This window comes from Theropithecus gelada, chromosome 1, assembly GCF_003255815.1.
Source record: "Theropithecus gelada isolate Dixy chromosome 1, Tgel_1.0, whole genome shotgun sequence".
NCBI classification, from domain to species: domain Eukaryota; kingdom Metazoa; phylum Chordata; class Mammalia; order Primates; family Cercopithecidae; genus Theropithecus; species Theropithecus gelada.
Window position 1 is genome coordinate 187,743,291 of NC_037668.1, and position 23,817 is coordinate 187,767,107.

The 23,817-nt window shown below is 37.1% G+C and overlaps 1 protein-coding gene across 2 annotated transcripts in view; it reads right to left on the bottom strand.

Moving 5' to 3' along the window:
- RASAL2 (RAS protein activator like 2) overlaps window positions 1-23,817 on the bottom strand; it is a 369,092-nt gene that overhangs the window by 163,917 nt on the left and 181,358 nt on the right. For both annotated transcript variants that reach the window (XM_025400463.1, XM_025400454.1), the window contains exons 2-3: window positions 18,693-18,820; window positions 5,094-5,220 (exon numbers count right to left, since the gene is read on the bottom strand). In XM_025400463.1, coding sequence (XP_025256248.1) covers window positions 5,094-5,220; window positions 18,693-18,820 — 255 coding nt within the window. The remainder of the gene's footprint in view (window positions 1-5,093; window positions 5,221-18,692; window positions 18,821-23,817) is intronic.

The window sequence follows — 23,817 nt, forward strand, 5'->3', positions numbered from 1 at the left end:
GAAATAATTTCCTTTTGAAAATTCAGCAAGCCATGCTTTGTACCATTTGAATTTAGATAATCTTTTGATGAATAAATTAAAACCTGGATACTGTTACCTGGGGAAAATAGTTTTTTCCTAGGTTTTCTAAATCTGGAAGTGGGTACTTTAGACATGATGCACACGTGCCTTAAGAAAACATCTCATTTTCAGTGGAAAAAAATTTGATGAATCAAAATCTATGTCAACTTTAGTCTCCTTGGTAACCTGTAAACTGCTGAATGCAACAGTCTGAGAACTCTTGTCAATAAGAAGTAAATTCTGTGCTTAAGTATTCCCTTCTTTTTCACCATACACATTTGTCTCAATTTGCTTATTTGGAACCAAAATTTTGGATTTTCATCTTTCCTCTGTTGACATACAGAAATGCCACTGATTTTTGTATGCTGATTTTGTATCCTGCAACTTTACTGACTTTGTTTATCAGTCCTAATAGCTTTTTGGTGGAGTCTTTAGGTTTTTCCAAATACAAGATCTTATCATCTGCAAACAAGGATAAGTTGGCTTCTTCCTTTCTAATTTGGTTGCCCTTTATTTCCTTCTCTTGTCTGATTGCTCTAGCTAGGACTTCCAGTACTATAATGAATAAGAGTGGTAAAAGTGCGCATCCTTGTCATACTCCAGATCTAAGAGGAAAGGCTTTCAGTTTTTCCATAGGCAAACGTTTAAAAAGAGATGTCTTCATTTGCTGTTTTGATTTCCTTATCACACTGTCTTTGAAACCCATTTCAGTAGGGCTTCTGCTGCCACATACCATTAAAACTGCAGTTCCTAATCTTACCAAGAACCGTAATGTCACTAAATCAAATGTGTGGTTTTTGTTTTGTTTTATTTTTGAGACAAGGTCTCACTCTGTTGCCCAGGCTAGAGTGCAGTGGTGTGATCTCAGCTCACTGTAGGCTCAACCTCCCAGGCTGAAGAGATCCTCCCACATCAGCCTTCAGAGTAGCTGAGATTACAGATGTAGGCCACCATACCTGGCTAATTTTTTTATTTTGTAGAGATAGGGTCTCACTGTGTTGTCTAGGCTGGTCTCATACTCCTAGATTTAAGTGATCCTCTGGCTTCAGCCTCCCAAAGTGCTGGGATTATAGGTGTGAGCCATCATACCTGGCCTAATTATTTTTGTTAGTCCTCATCTTAGTGGCTCTTTTGGTAGCATACAACAGAGTTGGCTATGCAGTTCTTAATCATCCTTACTATGTACCTTGTAATAGTATAGACCACGTATGTGACAGCACAATTTAGCTTGTTTTTCTTCATCTTTTAAAAATTTTCTTTAAGTATAACACACATATGCTCAATGAATTATCACAAAGTGAACACATTTGTGTAATTCCTACCCAAGTCAACAAATAGAACACTACTGGCACTCCAGAACCCACCTTTATATTCCTCCCAATCACTATTCGTGCCTCCTCCTCAAAAGTAACCACCATCCTAATATCTAATACCATAGATTAGTTTTAACTGTTTTGGAACTTCATATAAATGGAATCAAACAGTATGTACTATTTTGTGTCTGTTCTTCAGTGAACTGTTCGTTAAAATATCTGTTTAAGCCTCTTGCTCATTTTCTATGAGGAAGCATTTATATATACTAGATAAAAGCCCTTTGTTCATTACAGGTGTTGCAAATATATTATTCTCCTCTGTGGTTTGCCTTTTCACTCTCTTAATGATGTATTGATTGATAGAATTCTTAATCTTAATATAGTCCAATGTATCAATTATTTCCATTATGAATAGCGTTTTTTGTATTGTTTAAGACAAATTTGTCCAAGCCACGGTCCATGGGCTCCATGCAGCCCAGGATGATTTTGAATGCAGTCCAACAAAATTCTTAAACTTTCTTAAAACATTATGAGATTTTCGCACAAACCTTTTTATTTTTATTTTTTTTTAATTTTTATTATTATTATTTTTTTAGCTCATCAGCTATTGTTAGTGTTAGTGCATTTTGGGTGTGACCCAAGACAATTCTTCTTCTGATGTGGCCCAGGGAAGCCAAAAGATTGGACACTCCTGACTTACGAAATCTTTCTTTATCCAAGATCATGAAAATATCCTACGTTATTTCTACAAGTTTTATTTTATTTTATTTTTTATTTTTTTATTTTGAGACAGAGTCTCGCTCTGTCTCTCAGGCTGGAATGCAGTGGCGCAATCTCGGCTCACTGCAAGCTCCGCCTCCTGCGTTCATGCCATTCTCCTGCCTCAGCCTCCTGAGTAGCTGGGACTACAGGCACCTGCCACCACGCCCGGCTAATTTTTTGTATTTTTAGTAGAGACAAGGTTTCACCATATTGACCAGGCTGGTCTTGAACTCCTGACCTCGTGATCTGCCCACCTCGGCCTCCCAAAGTGCTGGGATTACAGGCGTGAGCCACCATGCCTGGCCTATTATACTTTTAAAATAGATCTTGATACTAGTAGATTAAGTCTTCTCACCTTGTTTTCTTCTACTGTGTCTATACTTGGTCTGTGGCATTTCAAGATGAATTTTAGAATCAACTTGCCAATTTTGTATGTGTATGTGGTGGTAAGGTTGGGGTACAGAAATTTTGAAATTCATTGAAATTTTGATCTTAAAGAGAACCGACATTATATTAAGTCCTCTAAACCATCATCGTGGTTATATAGCCCTCAATTTATTTAAATCTTTTTTTCTTTTATATTTTAAAGCTCTTTATGTAGAAGTCTTTCACATCTCTTATTAGATCTTTTCCCCTAGGAATTTGTTATGATGCTATAATAAACAGGATATTTAAATTTTTTCATTTCCTGTTTATTGCTAGTATATAGAAATACAATCAATTTTTGTACACTAACTTACATTCTAGTTTCTATGTGTATTCATCCTATCTTGCTAACTACATAAAAAATGTTCTAAGAGCAGAAGTCTTATATCTCTTTTCACTCTTCGCGACTGGCATAGAATGTTACATATACAGCAATTATTCAATGACATACTTGACAGCAGACATTTTGGCTAAAGACAAATCACTTGGCGATAATAATAAAAAAAAGAACAATTACCTAATTCAAGATTAGACTGGCATATAAGCAAGAATGGCTCTAGAAGTAGTGTTTTTCCCTATAATATTTATGATGATAGCCTTTAGTGCGAATTTAGGACATTTGCTCTGAAAACAATCATGGACTGTCATGAGTCAGAATGGCTACTAGACTTCTTGTTAAGCACAAAAGATAAGGACTGGCTCTAGACCAGACACTTCTGTCACCTTATCTTAGTTTGTCTTTGGAGCCAGTACCTCGAACACTGTAGATATTTAACAATTTCCTATATAGTTCCCTCTTCTATAACATTATAATAATTCTTGAGACTATAGTTGTACTTCCTCAAAATCTATTGACTTTTATGGGTCAAAGATTGAAGAGCGAAAGGTTTCTAGAGAACTAGTAAAGACAATGGTCAGGCTGGGCACAGTGGCTCACGCTTTATTCCCAGCACTTTGGGAAGCCAAGGCAGGCAAATCATCAGTGGTCGGGAGCTCGAAACAAGCCTGGCAAACATGGTGAAACCCCATCTCTATTAAATATACAAAAATTACCCGGGCATGACGGTGCATGCCTGTAGTAGTCCCAGCTACTCGGGAGGCTGAGGCAGGAGAATTGCTTGAACCAAGTAGATGGAGGCTGCAGTGAGCCAAGATCGCGCCATTGCACTCCAGCCTGAGCAACGGAGCAAGACTCCGTCTCAAAAAAAAAAAAGAAAAAAAGACAACAGTCAACATATCACTACAAATAATGAAAGCAAAGGAACTGAAAGAAGGTGACTCTAAGCCAGTTCCATTTACATAGAAGTTGCATGTGAAATATAAACAGGCTATAAAATGGTTACACCCAGACAGGTTTTTAGTAGAATTTAGGCCCACACCTAAACTGGTTTCAACATATGTTAAAGAAGTACAGTGGAAATAAGATGAGAGAAAAATCTGACTTCTCCAAGGTGGCTCCTTGGAAAAAAGTGCTTGCTAACTCAACTAATTTCTAAGAAAACAGCAACTATTATACAATAAAAAGAAAAATAAAAGATTCAAATTCTGCCCAAAAGGATTCAAATTCCAGCCAAAAGTTCTGGGTTCCACTTAGAAATGAAGAAAAAGGCAATCCCCATCAAAATCCCAAACCAAACCCTGATTTTAGAAAACATAACCAAAATTATAGAATTATCCATACTGATCACCATAGAGACAATAAATGATTCTACCTACTTATCAAATGTCAAAAGTCTAAGGTTCACTGAGCAAATAATAACACAACAATATAAAGCACCAAAACAATTCCTACCTTTCAAATTCCTTCATTATTCTATTTAATCTTACTTATATTCTTTTAAAATTACCTGACCAGCCTGATTATTTAAATATCCATTATTAAAAATGAAAACAGTTAACAGAATACATGTGATAGGGAATGAGGGAAGAGCTAGCTGCTTTGATATTGACACTAACTCCTTTAGTATATAACAATGAAAGTAAGGTTTCTTTAGTAACCTTACTGGAAAAATGGAAGTAGGGTTTCTCCCTTTTGTCACCCACTCCAACCATAGTCCAGCATATGACTTTTGTGAGACATGCAAGATTAACTTAGCTGAATTAGCCTGATCTAATATTACATTGTACAAGATAACACCAGTAGCTATCTGAACAAGATACACCTAAACCACTTAAAACTAAGTTCCAACACATACTGCTCCCTTATGAACCTCAGTGCTTCAACAAGATCACCAAATACTCTCTCAAAATCTACAGCTGAGCAATAAACCCAGAAGCAACACATTATCCCATCTGCCTAGGACTAAACAGCAAGCTTACTAGTGCTCACATAAAGTCTACCTCCTTAAAATAACTTTGCTATCAGTTGGTTATAAAGAACAGAACTCTCTATTGACCTCTAACTCTCGCTTAATGTGCCATTGATTTCAACGCACTTAACAGGAAATGCAGGATGTTCTGTTTTACTCAGTAACAAGTCCATAAATTAAGGGATAAAGGCTAGGAATTTATTTCCTTTTCACAGTAGCTTACCCAGTTTAGTGGCGCCCTCTGGTGGGTACTCAGGAAACTGACCCTCGGAAGGGACGCTGACAGTTCTCCTCAGGCATCGCCCTTTGGTGGAATCTGTCTGCTGCTCCTGTCCCCCTTCCACAGGTATCTAGTTAATCAAAAGCAAAAGATGAAACTTAATAGTGAACTCACCATAACTACCTTCTGATTGAATAATGGTTTTAGTCAATGAAGACAGGAGTGTGTAACAAAGAGTAAGGTAAGAGAAATATAGAAAAAAGTATATACAATGGTAAGGTATTACCAACCCCTTCACAGGAAGTTTTCCTTTAAAAAGAAAACTGGGCCGAGTGCGGTGGCTCACGCCTGTAATCCCAGCACTTTGGGAGGCCAAGGTGGGTGGATAACGAGGTCAAAAGATCGAAATCATCCTGGCCAACATGGTGAAACCCCGTCTCTACTAAAAATACAAAAATTAGCTAGGCATGGTGGTGCCCACCTTCAGTCCCAGCTACTGTGGAGGCTGAGGCAGGAGAATTGCTTGAACCTGGGAGGCAGAGGTTGCAGTAAGCCGAGATCACACCACTGCACTCCAGCCTGGCGACACAGCAAGACTGCATCTCAAAAAAAAAAAAAAAAAAAAGAAAAAGAAAACTGAAACATCAGGAAAGGTGAGTATGTAAATTAGCAAACATGAAGTATGTACAAATCATATCCAGGTGTGTACTTGCTTCTGGAGCTCAGAAAACAAAACACCCACACAAATAAAAGGTCCTTCTATATCAGAAACTGGTTCACAAGCTCCAATTTTGCCCAATGTTTAATAAAATAAATGGAAATAAAAGTTGATCAGAAAGATTTAGCCTCAAAATTACCTTTTTTTCTTTTATTTTTATTATACTTTAAGTTCTGGGGTACATGTGCACAACATACAGGTTTGTTACATATGTATACATGTGCCATGTTGGTGTGTCTCAAAATTATCTTAAAAGATTTCATCAAAGGTAGTAAAATCACCCAAATTTCCTTCAATTTTAGAATTGAGCACTTATACATAGTTAATAAATCACATTTTCAGTGGAAACTTATATAGATACCAACATAAAATGGCATATTTCTTCCAAAGGTAAGATTGTTTTTATAATCCTAATAAACATTTTTTCTGACATAATTTCAGAAACATATCAAGAGGTTATTTGCATATGTGGAATGAGAACTATGAATAGTAACAAAAAAAATCTCCAATGCCAATAACTATTTTAAAACTTACAAAGCAGGTTATCATTGTAGAGTAATGGGATGGTTCAAAGTTGTGTGTTTTTTTGGTTTTTGGGTTTTTCTTTTTCTGGTAATGCTAAGTATTCAGTAATGAAATTTTACTAGTAGCTTTTATCAGAATTAAGAATTGTAACATCCTAAATAGTTTGGCAAAGTATGTCATAATTAATCACAATTCCTAATTTATTATGGCTCTAATACTGTTTTCAATACATTTCAATAATGAAACACTGAGTTATTACATGTGCAAGTCTAATGAATTTATGTGTGTGATATTATGAAGGAGACATTATTATCATCTCCTCTTAAGAGATGGGGAATGAATGATTTATTTCTCCAAATGATTACAATGGACACGTATCACATCAATGGATCCAGCAAAAGTAGGACAGGTGTAGGCTTAAGTGTACATGCCTTCTGCTTTGCTTCCGTAATCCAACTCCTGTGACTCGGGTCAAGGAGATGATGGCAAGGAAAACTCTCTCTCTGTTACTGAGAATCCGAGGAGCAAATTCCTAATGCCTCCATAAGCATTTAAAATTTTCATACTCCTTATAGGACCCCCAATTCTCCCATTTCCTTATTACCATAACTATGGTTATTCTTTGCACATTGAGAAATTGAAGGGCAGAAGAAATAAAAAATTACAAAAATAAGCCAAGGCCAAAAAATAGCATCAATAAAGACATGAACTCTTCCAAAAGTACTCTGTAATACAAAACTTCACAAACAGTAATCTAAGTCATCTGTCCCTTACAGGATGGAAATTTTATTATCTCTACTTAAATAATTAAAAGAGTATCACTGATAGGTTTAAATGACTATCTCCTATTAAAAAAGGCAAAACATATCCTGTATCTGCCTTAAAAGTCAGAAGAATGAGAGTAAATTTGGAAAAAATAGTCTGGTTCTTTGAAGAAATAGTTGAATCTAAATAAACATAACTATTTGATAATAGTTCTAAAAATGCCTATTATCTTAAATAATAAAGGCCTAAACCATGCAGAAAAAAAGTAGTAGTTTCTTATGGTGTTTTAGGAGAAAATATTTTTTCTATGCAAATTTATGAAGGCCATATCCAGAAAAAGTAAAAATGACTTCTATGAGGACATACTTTGTCTCTGCTATATCAAAGGAGAGAATAAATACAATATATCAAACTTTTATTTGGGCCTAAAATTCATTCAATTATTTTCTCAAAGTTTTAATGTAGACACTTTATTTCCCAGTATTAAAACTTAAAACATGATAAAAGGTTGTATTCAAAGTATCACTCTTAAAGGTTAGGGCATTTTACTCCTCATTCAGGATACAAAGAACATAATGTAACCTTTATTCTAAACTGCATTTTTTTCTTTTTGAGACAGGGTCTTGCTGTGTCTCCCAGGCTGGAGTGCAGTGGTGTGATCTCGGCTCACTGCAAGCTCCACCTCCTGGGTTCACGCCATTCTCCTGCCTCAGCCTCCCGAGTAGCTGGGACTACAGGCGCCTGCCACCACGCCCGGCTAATTTTTTGTATTTTTTAGTATAGATGGGGTTTCACCATGTTAGCCAGGATGGTCTCAATCTCCTGACCTTGTGATCCACCTGCCTCGGTCTCCCAAAGTGCTGGGACTACAGGCGTGAGCCACTGCTTTCGGCCTAAACGGTATTTCTTAAGAATTTTTTTTTTTTTTTTTTGAGACGGAGTCTTGCTCTTGTTGCTCAGGCTGGAGTGCAATGGCACGATCTCGGCTCACTGCAACCTCCGCCTCCCGAGTTCAAGTGATTCTCCTGCCTCAGCCTCCCAGCACTTTGGGAGGCCGAGGTGGGTGGATCACCAGAGGTCAAGAGTTCAAGATCAGCCTGACCAACATGGTGAAACTCTGTCTCTACTAAATACAAAAAAAATCAGTTGGGCGTGGTGGTGCATGCCTGTAATCCCAGCTACTTGGGAGGCTGAGGCAGGAGAACTGCTTGAACCTGCGAGGTGGAGGATACAATGAGCTGAGACTGCGCCACTGCACTCCTGCCTGGGCAACAAGAGCAGAACTCTGTCTCCAAAAAAAAAAAAAAAAAAAATCAAGGCCAGGTACAGTGGGGCTCCCACCTGTAATCCCAGCACTTTGGGAGGCTGAGGTGGGAGAATCTCTTGAGGCCAAAAGTTCAAGACCTTGGGCAACAAAGTGAGATCCCCATCTCTAAAAAAATAAAAAATAAAAATTAGCCAGTTGTAGTGGCATGCACCTGTAGTCCCAGCTACTCGGGAGGCTGAGGCAAGAGGATCACTTAGGCACAGGAATCAAAGGCTGCCATGAGCTATGAACACATCACTGTACTCCAGCCTGCGTGACAGAGTGAGACCCTGTCTCTCAAAAACAAACAAACAAAAATCAAGCACTTTAATTTCATTCCATTTTAGAGGAAGAAAGTATAAAAGGAGTAAATGACATCTCAGGTATCTAAGATGTGTTAATAACAAAGCCAGACTAGATCTCTGGCTCCCTGTCCTCTTTGTTAATTCCAAACCGTTCATGACATTTTACACACACACACGCACACACACACACTTATTTTCTGTAAAACTGCCTTTCATATTGTTTAGAATTGTATGGAAATTAATGTTGATTTCAATCTGAACTCATACAGATTAAACAAATAGTCAAGTACAAGAAATCAAGATTATGCTAACTAGCGTCAGAAAGCTCTTATTTCTTTTCCTAAAGAATGCTAAAAAGATGCTCAGGACTATGTGCTTAAGAGGACTTTTCAGTACTTTAAAGAAAAAAAAATCCTCAACTTTCTTATTTCCTTAAGGCACTGGTTCTCAAAACAAGTGGTCTAGGTACCAGCAGCAACAGCATAACCCAGGAACTTGTTAGAAAACCACATTCTCACTCCCCAACCCAGACCTACTGCATCAGAAACTCAGGGCAGAGCTGGGCAATCTGTGTTTTAACAAGCCTCCAACTGATTCTGATGCTCACTAAGGTTGCGAACCACTGCCTTAAGGTGTTGTTTTCTCTCCTTCCTGTCATGGATAAGCATCTCAAAGCGTCATGTATAACAGATGTTCCCAACCTTGGCTGCAACTTATAATTATCTATGGGAACTTTTAAAACTACCAATGCTGTTCTCACTCATAAATGGGAGTTGAACAATGACGGACACAGAGAGGTGAACAACAGACACCACAGCCTGTTGGGGGGTTAGGGGTGATGAGAGGGAACTTAGAGGACGGGTCAATAGGTGCAGCAAACCACCATGGCACACATGTACCTATGTAACAAACCTGCATGTTCTGCACATGTATCCTGTTTTCATTTTTTTTTTTAGGAGAAAAAAATATGCCAATGCTTAGACCACTCCAGACATTCTAGACATGCAAAGTTGAGAACCACTGATCTATACTCTGTATCTCCAATTCTAATTATTCACTTATTAGTCCCTGGCTACCAGTACTAAGTGTGAAGGTATAAATAAATCATTTGGCTTTAATAAACCTCAATTTCCACAACTTTGAGATATGATCTTTCCAGTATCTCAGCTGGATTCCTGGCGTGGTCAGGTTTTAAACAGATTTCTCACTGGCAGGGTCAGATCTCTGTCATTGCTCAGCATGACCACTAGTATCTTTATTCTGTTTTCAATACTTCAGTTTCTCCCTGGAAAACCTATGTAGTCTTTCCCTCGATATGTGCACTCCAGCCCTTGGCCAAAGACTGGTATCCTACCCAGCAGGTTCCAGCCCTTTCAGATGCAAAATTCTGTTCTGTGCCTCCTTAGCTCAGTGAGTCTACTGTACTCTGGCTGACCTGGCCTCCAGATTACAGCACCACAGCTGGGAAACAGTACGCAGCAGACACCTGGGCAATGGTGACCATCACAGTGGCTGCCTATTGTCCAATGCCTGAAAATAGCTGTGCTTGCACGCACATGCTCTCTTTTGATGGATGGATGGATGGATCGATTGATAGATAGAGAGGGGGTGGTGTCCTATTTTTTGTTTTTTACAGTGGGAGGGCCAGTCTTGTACCAGTCATTCTGTCATCGCTGGTTCCAAAAGCCTCTATTTATCTCTTCACCAAACTCCTGCAAGAGTTTCTTCACTGGTATCTGCCTGGGACCTTCTGCTCCTTAAACCTATCCTTTACATAGTTATCATAATAGTTCCAAAATGCAAATATGATCATGTCATTCTGAGGTTTAAAGCCCTTCAGCAGTTCTTTGCCTCTAGTAGTGGTTTTCAAAGAAGTGGTGGTGTGTTTGTGTATGGAAGTATGTGGGGGTAGGGGGGAGTATCTCTGCTTCAACCTGAACATCATTTTCAGTATATCTGTTGTACAGGGCTTCTGCATAAGCTTTTCTACAAAGAAAGTGTCCTTCTGTTTAAAAAAGGGTTTAAAAACTACTATCCTATAAAGTGGAAGCTCCCTAATACAGTATACCAGATTTTCTACATCTGGCCACTGTCTTTGTCTTTGTGCTCAGTTTTAGACTTCACTCTAGAAATACCAAATTGCTTGCAGTTTTTTAGCACATTCCCTATTTTGTAGTTCAGTGCCATGGCTCAGTTTGTTCTCTTATCCTGAAATGCTTTCCCTCTTTCTTTTCTATTCTACATCTGTAAGGTAAACTCCTGTTCATCCTGAGGCTTAGGATAGGCATTGCCTTTCCCAGGAATCTTCCTCCTCTATCAGTCCCCTAAGGGAAGGTTAAGGTACACTTCCATTTAGTTCTCCAGTAACACATCTTTCTCTGTCATTACACTTATTGTGTTAAATTATAATTATTCATTCATGCAACTAATTCCATGTAAGTTAACCGCTTGTACTTTACCAGTAAATCCCCAAACCTTAAAAAAGTTCACAAATAAATCAATGAGAGGTAGAGATGGGGGGCATTTTAGGCAAAGGAAAAAGCATAACATCAGCCAAGAAATTGGTAAGTATATGACTTTTTTGTTTTGTTTTGGAATAGGGAGTAGGCCAATTTGGCTAGAGCCTCTTAAGAGGGAGAAAAGGGATAGAACACCAAAATATATTATGAACATGTTAGGAGGGGTGAAATACCAGACCATGCATGGGGAGCACTGAGAAGACACTCAAGCTTTTAGATCTGAGGAATGGCAGTCTCCTAATTGTTCTCTTTCCTGTGTCTTGCTCTTCCAATACATCCTACAGATTAATATTTATAACACCTAACTTTGATCAAATTGCTTCTTTTATTAAGCTTTCCTTTGGTAATTCCCCATTGCCAGTGGCATCTTAATGACATATTTAGTTAGGCCAAGGTTCTTTTTATAATAAATGGATTTCTTTCTCTTATTCTATCCATTTACTTGTGTTATTTTATCAAATGTCACTTAAAATTGTCTTATTTTTACCACTAAATTTGTTATGGGGAGAAAGAGGAAAGAAGATCTGTCTTGTTCTTTGTAACTCCTAACATAGTGAATAACATATAAGGGCATATTATATATCTATTGAATAATTTAAAAGTGGTTTTGAATGAAATATGCCATAGCTAGCTCACCCCAGAATAAACAACAGTTAATTTTTAGCTATTTGCACAAAGACTGATATTTTCATCAACATATCTGAGTGTAAACACTTCCAAAAGAAAAATGTTTTAAAATATTTAAAAGTGTCATTTTAAAGGCCCTGCTGCCTATACACTAGAATCCAGCCTTAAACATTCCAAATATAGAAAGTAGAGTTTGCATTAAGAAAAATGGAGTCGAATGTACCCTGCCTAATAGACTGTTATTGCCAAAAGAAATAAACTCATAAATTCAGGTTTCTTTTGTATTTTTTATAACGGCTGTACCTCAGAGGGGTTCATGTTTGTCTTCTCTATCATTTCCCTCAACTCCTTAATCTCAAGTTACTTGGTCTCATCTCTTGCAAGCAAAATGAAAGTCAAATGACCTCCTGTGCCCTCTTTGAACTGGGCTGGTATCAAGCCAGTTGGAGCCTTTCCTGGCACCCAGGCAAGGAAGTATATTTCATAGCACATAAGCAATGTCTATTTGGCACAATTTGCATGAAGCAGTTTACTGAACCAATAAGTTATTTCTCAAGGTGACACTCCCAGCAAGCTTCTCTTTCAGCATTCTGCCCCAATCTACCCTTCTGCTACATTCCCAGATTGGTAATTGGAATATTTAACACTCTTCCCATGTATACTCCTCAGATAGACTTTTCCCCAGTTCTGACAAGAAACATGTAGAGTTAAGAGAAAGCATTAAAAGATCCCACACACTAACTTAATACATAAGTGATACTAGACTAATATAATCCTCCCACATTCCAGCAGTGCCTGGCTAAGGATCAGTTTAAATCCTTACAGAATTCTTTTAATTAATCTTTTTAACACAGCAATAAACACCCCCATGATGATGTGATTAAAGCTTAAAATCACCTTTTTAGGTAATTTTAGCAGGAAATTCCTTAAACTCATTTTAAGAAATTCTAAATTATTCAATGCAAAAGTCCAAGGATAAGAGTTAAATTCTTTATAAATTTTTGGGGTTTTTTTTGAGACAAAGTCTCACCCAGTTGCCCAGGATGGAGTGCAATGGTGCGATCTCAACTCACTGCAACCTCCACCTCCCGAGTTCAAAGGATTTCTCCTGCCTCAGCCTCCCGAGTAGCTGGGATTACAGGCACCCGACACCACGCCCAGCTAATTTTTGTATTTTTAGTAGAGAAAGGGTATCACCATATTGGTCAGGCTGGTCTCAAACTCCTGACCTCGTGATCCGCCTGCCTTGGCCTCCCAAAGTGCTGGGATTACAGGCGTGAGCCACCACGCCCATCCCACATTCTTTATAATTCTTAAGTGTGGGTGAAAGGTAGAAGGGTGACAGCATATTCTGGTCCCTACACAAAAAATGGATTTATAATCTTTTCATGTAATGAAATTAACAGAAAGTTAAACTTATTCAAGTAAAGCAATGTAAAGCCATTTCTTTTCCTAGAGATTTAATTCAATTTTCCCAATATAATAATGGCAGAACATAAACACCTGTCTGAGGGCATTAAACTGTTTTTGTAAACTGTTTTGTAAATTTATCCCTTCATTATTCCTCACCTGGTCTACTGCAACAATCTTGTAACTCATCTATTTGGTTCTAAACCCTTTCACTTCATTTTCCATATAATCAACAGAGTTACTTCTCTAAGAAGCAAATCTGATGATGTTATTACCTTGCTAAATACCCTTTCCCTGGTTCAGATCATTTCCGGAATAAAATCCTAATTCCTCATCATAGCCTTCAAGGTTCTTCATTACCTAGTTCCTGCTAGCTATCACTTTTCCTCTTGCAAACTATGTTTCATGAACTCTGAATGTTTTGCAGTTTGCCAAAGAGACATATGTTTCTTGACTTGGTATCATTATACACACTCCGAATGCCCTTCCCTTCTTTTTCTCCTCATGAGCCCCTATTTGTCCCTTAAGATACAGCCCAAGCATAAATTTCTCTGTAAAACACATGTATTGGCATTCTCCACTCCATACTATAATCCATCCTAGGCCATATCTCAGTTAATCTCTTATGGTTATATTACAATTAAAAAATAAACTTGGCTGGGTCCGGTGGCTCACACCTATAATCCCAGCACTTTGGGAGGCCGAGGTGGGTGGATCACAAGGTCAGGAGATCAAGACCATCCTGGCTAACATGGTGAAACCCCATCTCTACTAAAAACACAAAAAAATTAGCCAAGTGTGGTGGCGGGCGCCCGTAGTCCCAGCTGCCTGGGAGGCTGAGGCAGGAGAATGGAGTGAACCCGGGTGGCGGAGCCTGCAGTGAGCTGAGATTGCGCCACTGCACTCCAGCCTGGATGACACATTGAGACCCTGTCTCAAAAACAAAAAACAAACAAACAAACAAAAAATAAAAATAAACTTACTGAAGCAAAATTTATATAACATAAAATGTACTATTTTAAAGTGAATAATTCATCGGCATTTAGTACGTTCACAATGTTGTGCAATTATCACTGCTATCTAATTTCAAATGGTTTTAACTTTATTTTACCTCAGTATGTCTCAACAAAACTGCATCTTTGTGACTACAATACTACACATAATGATAGGTGCTCAATAAAGATGGAATCATGTATTCAACTGTGGAAAAGCACCCCATCAATTATTTTTCTCCTCTTTTTATTAGTTTTAGAAAAATAAAGAATTAAGCTGCATGTTCTGGGTAGATATATCATAGAAAGAAAGGATAGAATACATCTTCTATTCAACTTACATTAAGGAAATAGACATTCAGAAATAAAAGTTTATAATTTGGCTCTTGCAACATTCATTCAACAAATATTTATTGAGAGTTTCCTATGTTTCATCAGGAACTGTTTGAAGAACTGGTGGATACATCCTTGAACAAAATAGACAAAATATTTGCTCCAAAGCTTATATTCTAGTAGGAGATGAGGGACAGTAAACATAATAAATAAATTATATGGCATTTTAGCAGGTGGCAAGCACTATAAAACATATATTAGAGCCAGGTAATTAGGTCAGAAGTTCTGGATAGAGATGTGGGGAGCAGTAGTGATTTAAAATAGGTTAGTGAGGGTTGGCCTTACTACATATGTGGTATGTAAGCAAAGAGATGAAGGAGGTGAGAAAATGAGCCATGCAAATATAAGAGGGAAGAATGTTCCATGCAAAGAAAAAGCCAAGACTAAGGCCTTTGGGAAGATGTACTCATGAAATAATGACAAAGACAGTACATCTGGAAAGTAGCAAGCTGGGGAAGCTTTTGGCCTTTGAAACTTGGAAGGATGGAGTTGCCATTAATGGAGATAACTCACCTCTGGTAAGTTATGAAGTGAAGATTAGGGCTGAAGTGTGGGGCATGTTGGAAATGACTCTTACATATCCAAGTAGAGATGTGTAATGCACAGATGGATATACGAGTCTAGAGAAGAGAGATGGTCTGGTGCAGTGGCTCATGCCTGTAATTCCAGCACTTTGGGATGCTGAGGTGGGAGGATCACTTGAGCCCAAGAGTTACAGACCAGCTTGGGCAACATAGTGAGACTCGATCTCTTTAAGAGAGAGAGAACAGTGCTACGTATTTTTAAGATATCAAATTAGGAATCATCAGCATTAGAGGACATTTACAGTCTCAAGACGATAAATGAGATGAGATCCCTAAGGAAGTAAGGTCCCAGGACTGAACTCTATGGCACTTCCATGTTAAGATTTGGAGAGAAGAAGAGAAATCTGTAAAGATAACTCAAAAGAAACTTCCAGAGAGGCAGGAAAGAAAAAGAGCACAATGTCATGGAAGCCAAATAAGAAAAGTAACTTTAGGAGAAGAAATGAGTAATCGACTACAATAAATGCCATTAACAGATTAAGATGAGAACTGAGAACTGACCTCTGAATTTAGCAATGGGAAGGTCACTAGTGAGCTTAAGAAGCACAATTCTGGCAGGGATGTGGGTAAGAGTTTGATTGGAATAGATTTAAGGGAGAACAGGAATTAAAGACAATGAGCATAGAAGTTTTGAGAATTTTTGTTATAAAGGAGAGAAGTGAAAGGGATGGGATCTGGAGGTACAAGTGAGGTTAATACAGGCTTTATTTTTTTCAGATGAGAAAAAAAGCTAGGCTCGGAGGCTCACACCTGTGATCCCAGCACTTTGGAAAGCTGAGGCGGGTGGATCACCTGAGGTCAGGAGTTCGAGACCAGCCTGGCCAACATTGTGAAACCCCATCTCTACTAAAAATACAAAAAACTAGCTGGGCATGGTGGCAGGTGCCTGTAATCCCAGCTACTTGGGAGGCTGAGGCAGGAGAATCGCTTGAACTCAGGAGACGGAGGTTGCAGTGAGCCGAGATCATACCATTGCACTCCAGCCTGAGCAACAAGAAAGAGACTCCGTCTCAAAAAAATAAAAAAATAAAAATAAAAAATAAATAAATAAATAAAGATAATTACAATGTGAGAGGCAAAGTTTGGATTAAAGGGAAAACAAGGGAGAACAGACAGCAGCCATGAAAGAGGAAGGCACCTATCACAGACATTATAGTACGAGGAAAAACAGCTATCCACTGACAAAACTTTATGGAAGGTAGTGTCCTCAGGGAAGATCTCAGTTCTTGTAAGACTAAGAAGTTAAGGGATCCCTTCAGAGAAGAGGTGGAAGAAACAGCTGGTTTTGCTGATGATGAACCTGGAATTGCAGTGGACATAGTGAAAGGATTTCAAGAGGTGGGGAAGGACGAGTGGAAGATAGTGTCAGAGAAGAGAATACACAGAGCCACAGGGAGAGTACATACAGCGTGGGGGATAAGGGTTCCCCAGGTGTTCAGGGTTACTCATGATGACTGGCATAAAAAGGGATAAAGTACATAAGATGTTGTTATAGAAAATTATTTATCATGGACAGTTATTTTATGAGACAAAAGGTGGCCCAAGCGCAGGTAACTCAATTGATTAATTTGCACCTTGGTTCTGGAAAAGGCATGCTTCTTGACTTTCTGTTATCTACACTTAAAGCTATTTCATCTCTTACAGTACTAAACTGAATAAAATGTAGGTAAGGGCAAAAAGATGGCAAACGATTTGTTTATATTACTCCTTATTAATAGCTCTGAAAAAGACTGCTGACAGTACATTTGGTTAAAATGAAGATTTTGAATAGTTTGGATAATTAGAAATGTTCTATACTAATATTTTTACTTTACCAATTTTTATTATGTATCTACTTAATATAAACACAGCAACATAAACAACTTATTCTAGAAAAGTCTGACCTTTATTCAGTTATTTTAATAAAATTAAGTTTAAGAATATTAAAATACTGGAAAAGGGTTATAGGTAGGGAGATGATAACAAAAGTAAAAGATATTTTCAATGGCAAGAGAAAAAGAATAACAAGTTCTTCATGGAGGCATATTAACAAGGCCCTTGAAAGTAAGCAATGCCTATTAAAATACAAGAAGAAACTGAAATTGTTTTTATTGGTACTATCTTTACCACATCAAAAAATGCTGAGAAAGAGAAGGGACAGGTAAAAGAAGGGACAGGGAAGGAAGGAGGAGCAAGAGAAAAGAAAGGGGAGGTAGGGATCCACAGATGAGAATTAAGAAATGTGTTTCCTGTTCTTTGCTTCTTTTGAACTCACCTTTCTGGAAGGTGACTTACTGAATGGATATTCTACCTACATCTTTCTAGTTATTTAGTTTTGGCAATTAATCTTTCTCCTTCATTGAATCATATCTTCTCCTTCCCTTTCATTATTCCTCTTCTTTGTCAATATTATATTCACTTATTTTTTTAAATGGTGGAAATTGGGAATTATGATGATTTTATGCAGTAGTTTTACCATACCAAATCTGAATGATAACAATCATCTGATTAATCACCAATAAGCAAATAAATGAGATGGCTGTGGAAGGATTTGTAAACTGTAACAGTCAGAGAAATAAAATAGTAATAGCATGTGATAAGTTTAAGAGTTTTTTAATTTAGAAGAACAGAAAGTACACCTAGAACTAGACGTCTGTCATGGTTACATTCTGTCTACCTCGCCAGATCTATTCTACTCTCTACCCTTCTTGACCTTGCTATGTTTCAGGAAGCTGACCTCTACAGCATACATCAAAAAGCAATCTTTTTCTGCCTTTGAGTTCGATTTGGCCAACAGGTGACACTGGCAAGAAATCAGAAGGCAGAAGAAAAGAGCTGGAGTGTTTATTCTGTCTTACTTCCTCCCTGCTGGCCATTTTTGTTTGGTATAGATAGAGACTGTGTTCTTTTGTGCATAACCACAGCAACTGTCAAGCAGCTCTCTCATGCAGCTACAGTTCTCTAGGCTACAGAAACATCACTTTCTTCCCTTGCCTTGGAAGCCTAGGGTGGTAACTGTTTTCTGCGATTGCTAGCTCGTGGGTGCTTCCTCATCCTTTGATAGGTCCTTTATGCTGCCCACACTCTGCAAATAGTCCCTTCGATAAACTCTTTCAATTAATCCAATTAATGACATTGGTTTTTGCTAGGAAGTAGACTGATGTAATTTCCAATGGCCCCTCTAGACCATTTTCAGGGCCAGGCCTATATAATCCAACCCCTTCCCATTCCAAACTCCTCAGTTTAACTCAGTGTCTCTTCCACTGTTTCTTAGTGAAAATCCAGCCCTATCTTGTGAAACCCACGCCTTCATGAAGATAACATATCTTTATGATATTAGCAGCCTTTTAGACTTACCTATATCTTCATCAAGCCTTTAATTTTATAATACAACTTATCAAAATGCAAACAAAAACTAGGTAATTTCAGGAATTTACTCAGAAAAGGAAAGTAACTTTCCTGAATAATATCCATCTCACCTCCTTCTCCTTGTTGAGCAATACCAACTGGCTGTCTGTGAGGATGCAATACTTCCGCTCCCATGTTGTTGTCTCTGTGTAGGGTGATTGACCACAAGACAGACGATGCGTGGGTGGCCCTTTCACATCTGCATGACAAAAGGGAAAAAAAAGTGACAAATCATTATCTTGCTTAGTAAACCAGTACTTCAAATGTAAAATTCTTCCAAATCAAATAAAGAGGTGAGCCTAAACATGAATCTCAATGGTAAATTTAAAGTTTCCTCTGAAGAAAATGAAAACTGTTATATACAAAATAAGGAAAAAATAGCCCTACAACCTTCAGAGAAGAGGGCTGAAACACTCTGGGAAGAACTGTTAGTGCAAACTTTACATAGTAAGTACCACTGTACATAAACTATAATAATGAGAGGTTGCTTCAGAGCTTAACCAGTATCATTCAAAATACAGAGACAGAGTAACTCAGACACCTTCTCTAGTCTTTAGGAGAAAGATGATGTGACATGTACACTTTGAGAACACTGTTAACCCAGAACTCTGACAGTAAATTTATCAGCAGACAAGGCCCTCCAAATGGCTTTACACTCGTAAGAATTGAAAATGTTTAAACAACAGCATCATATTACCACTAGAGGCCAGCAAGATCTTAAAAACATAGAAAATAATTTTCTTAAGGAAAGATCTAAATATATTACCATGATGTTTCTTAAAGGTGGAGATACCCGATATTAAAGCAAAATGTCTCAGCAATTCCCAACTGTCTCATTTCCTTATAAAATACCAAGTGGTTACTAACATCTTTGTCATTTTCAATTTTTTTTGATATAAAATGTTTGCTCATTTGGGCTGTTGGAACTGGGCACATATTTTAATGTATAAGTACACATTAAATCTATTTTAAAAAGCTTTTATGACAGTATGAAATATATTAAAAGTTCTTCAGGCATGAAGAACTAATTCTTCTCAGGAATATACTATAAAGATAACTTAACATGGATTATCACTACTTAGTTATTACGCTAAAGGAAAAACTCAAATTGAAATAATTAGAAAACCAACACCCAGGAGGGCAGGGGAGTCGTAAATCATAAAAAAGCACATTATATCTATTATATGAGTATTTTTCAGTATCATTGCTTTCTATAGAATTTTTGTCTTCTGACACAGGATGATAGGTATATTATTGGCATTGGCTTGACTTCAAGGAAAGCCAAATAATTTCCTAGGTATCTTATACTATAATTAACCAAATATGCCTAATTACAGCTGGAGCTCTGTAGAACGTCAGCAACAAGTCAGTTCCTATGTTTCTCTTCGTAGAACTATGTAGGTCTCTCTTTATAAATCCCTTTATGTGCTCAATATTGTCTTCATTGTTTCTTCTGGTTTAACTTCCTGTCCTCTCTAAGGCTATCTAAACTTACTGCACGGCATGTTTCGGGGTTCATCAACTCTCCCCAAAGATAATTCAAGGTCCAAGAACCAACAGTGTTATTAGGGCTTGTTTAGACATGTTATTAATTCTTAGAAGTTCACTGTTTTGTCTTTTCTTCCCTTATTTTCTGTTTGTATCTCCTCCGCACTATGCACAGCATTACATGCTACGTCTGTAGCATCTCCAATCCACACCAACCCTCTCTCCCCTATCCTCAACGCTCCCCTTGTAGTCTAAGCATCTTAAATTATTTTATGTTAGAACTACATCTTCAGTTCTTCCAAAGTTTTCTTTGGACTTCAAAATCTCAAAATTATCACCAAAAACTCAATGAAACTGACTCTGAATACTTTTGTACACATATAGCATATTCTTGCCTACATGTAAAAGCCATGTCAAAACTGATTTTCTTCACATGATTTGGACAAAAATATGGGTTACAATTTTACCACATATAGGTCTATTTTTAGAGTCAAATACCAAGATGACTTCAACAGAAAGAGATGTACCTACTTTATGTGGAAATATGAATAGTTTTATGGTCTAAACAATTAGAAACTTTGACAAAATAGACAATTTATGGTCATTCAAATAACTAGCTTTATTATGTAAGTTAGCCATGGGTGACCTAAACTGCCCACTGTAAGTTGTACTGTAAATTAACTTTAGCAAGAAGACACTGATAAACCCTGTCCATAAAAATTGTAATATAGGATACTGCATTAATAGTATAACCCAGGTTTCCTTGACAAAATGTAAATCTACATCAACACTGAATTAAAGAAAATCTAAATTCTCTTTTCTGTAAGAATATTCTCCCTTTGTCCAACCTGATCCTTTTTCTAATTTCTTCATGGTATTGTGAAAACAAGACAATATCTCAAAAAAAAAAAAAAACATTCTGGAACCCTGAACCACCCTCCTCTAGTGCTAAAGATAAGAAGAAATAGAGAGCAATGAAATAGGGAGCAATACTTCTATATTAAAAAAAAAAAATTCTGTCTGTCTAAACAGAGGGATTTATTAGCTATCCTATAGATTTTATTGCTTCTTTTTCTAATGCTCATTTTTGGCCTTTTTAAAGAATGTATACCAAGGAAAAAAACTAAGAAAAAAAAGTGATAGTTTCTGTTCCTTTTAGTACTTCTCTATTATCTGAAAGGCATTTTAAGTAATAAAGTGATATTTTAAAAAATAACCTATATTTAATTTATATAGGTTAAGTTATATCATGTCCTCATTTCCAGGGCTAAATGAAGGTTTAAAAGCACGTAAGCAAGGCCTGTATACTGAGACTATATGCATTACCAGGACAAGCTCAAATTTTTGCCCTATTTCACCTTGCCAATCCTATCAATCTTTATTTTTTTGCTCTAGTGACTTACTTTTAATTTCTGACTTCCAATTATTTTTAGTATCTAAAATTCGCCAGAAAAAAGAATAACTAACTTAGAATCATATAGAAAAATCTTAAGAGCAAAACTGGAAACAATTTTGGATTTGCTCTGTTCATTCCTACGAGGATACTAAGGACAATGAATGCTGTCCTCATTACAAAAATTAAATAATTTTAGAAACATTAAAAAGAATTAGAGGCCGGGCGCGGTGGCTCAAACCTGTAATCTTTGGGAGGCCGAGACGGGCGGATCACGAGGTGAGGCGATCGAGACCACCCTGGCGAACACGGTGAAACCCCGTCTCTACTAAAAAAAAAAAAAAATACAAAAAACTAGCCAGGCGAGGTGGCGGGCGCCAGTAGTCCCAGCTACTCGGGAGGCTGAGGCAGGAGAATGGTGTAAACCCGGGAGGCGGAGCTTGCAGTGAGCTGAGATCCGGCCACTGCACTCCAGCCTGGGCGACAGAGCGAGACTCCGTCTCAAAAAAAAAAAAAAAAAAAAAGAATCAGAGGTAAGTCAATGGATCTCTTTGTAAATACTTCTTTAAAACTGGGTATTATTCCATAGACCAGCAGTTCTCCAATTTCTTCATTGCAGGATTGCAGGACTCCTTTAGACTCTAAAATTACTGAGGACTTCAGAGTTTTTGTTTATATGGGTTATATCAATATTTACCATATTAGAAATTAAACCTGAGAAATTTAAAAATATGAATTCATTTAACAATAACATTCCTATTGCATGTTAACATACGTAACACATTTTTAATGAAATGTACCTGTTTTCAAAAAAAATTTTAAAAGTGACACTTTTATATTTTTGCAAATCTCTTTAAAGTCTGGCTGAATAGAAGACAGCAAGGTTTTTATATTTGTTTCTACATTCAGTCTATTGCTTTGTGTTTTTCTGGTTGATATACATAAAGAAAATCTGTACTCACAAATATGTAGTTGGAAAAGGAAAGAGTGTTTTAATAATATTTCCCAATAACTATGAATATTCTTTGCTAATACTATACCAAACCTGACAAGCAGTTGCTTTTCAAAAGTTAGTGTCAATGTGTAATCTGAAACCAAATCAATGAACTTTTCATATTCTGTTACATCAAAAACCACTGGTCCACCTTGTCCTTGGAGTGGATATTTCACCCCACCTATGTGAGTTTATAAACATCATGCACCGATCACTTAAAAAATACTGGTTCATTCAGATTTGCAGATATTCCAAATATTGACACTTTTCATTATATAATGTCACATTCATCAATCTTCAAAAAAGTTTTGATCTCATCAGAAAAGACTTCAAGTACTACCGGGAAGCTGCCAAGCTCAAAGTTGCAGATGCAAATTTTCTAACATTCTAGTTTTTGCTTTTAGTCTTAAATTTCATCATTAGCAATAAATACTCTTGGTTGTTTCCCTGAAGTGATAGGTTTATGTCTTTCTTTTTCCAGAAAATGTCTGCCATATAACCAAGACTGAATGACTATAATTAGTCTTATAGTTCTATTATAAAAAATAGTTTTAAACCATCAGATCAGGGGGTCCTGGAGCTCTAGCATTCCACAGACCACATGCTAAAAACCACTGCTTAGACAATAGAAACTCAATGAGGTATTCTAAGAAAATCTGGCAATACTAGTTTATAACAAGATGAAGAAGTAGGGGAAAGATCAGAGGTCTTAACAATGTATGGGAGACTGATGTAATGGCCTGATTTAGGGATGCTCAGAGTCTGAAACAGATCAGTTGTAGTGAAAATGGTAACAAAGAGACCATGTGAGCCACATTTTGAAACAGGAATCAACAGGACGGGTAACTTTCTAGTTGTTTGTGGTGGATGAATAACACAAAAGAGATGAAAGAATAAAAGAGTCACTAATAAATATACAAATTGATAAAAGTTAATAAAGCAGGTTATGTAACTGTAATATATAACAGAAAGTCCAATAAAGACGGGTTTCAAAAAAGGAAGAAAGATAACCTAAAAGGGAAGCTTATTTGAAGTATTCAATGCAATCTATTATTTCTAAATAATTTCAAAACAGCATTCAAAATACTAAGTCATTTGGCCTGTCAGTAAGTCTAAAAAGCAAACTTTGGACCCCTTCAAATGCTAATATAAATTCAGCAACTGCAAATGCTAATATAAATTTAGAAACTACTTGTCAAAGAAACAACAATAACAACAGACCTCTCATGTGTTAACCCCTGTAATGGGAGAAAAAAGTATCATAGCATGATACACTACTTGACAAAAATGACAAACTGAATGATATGATAGAACTGGAAAT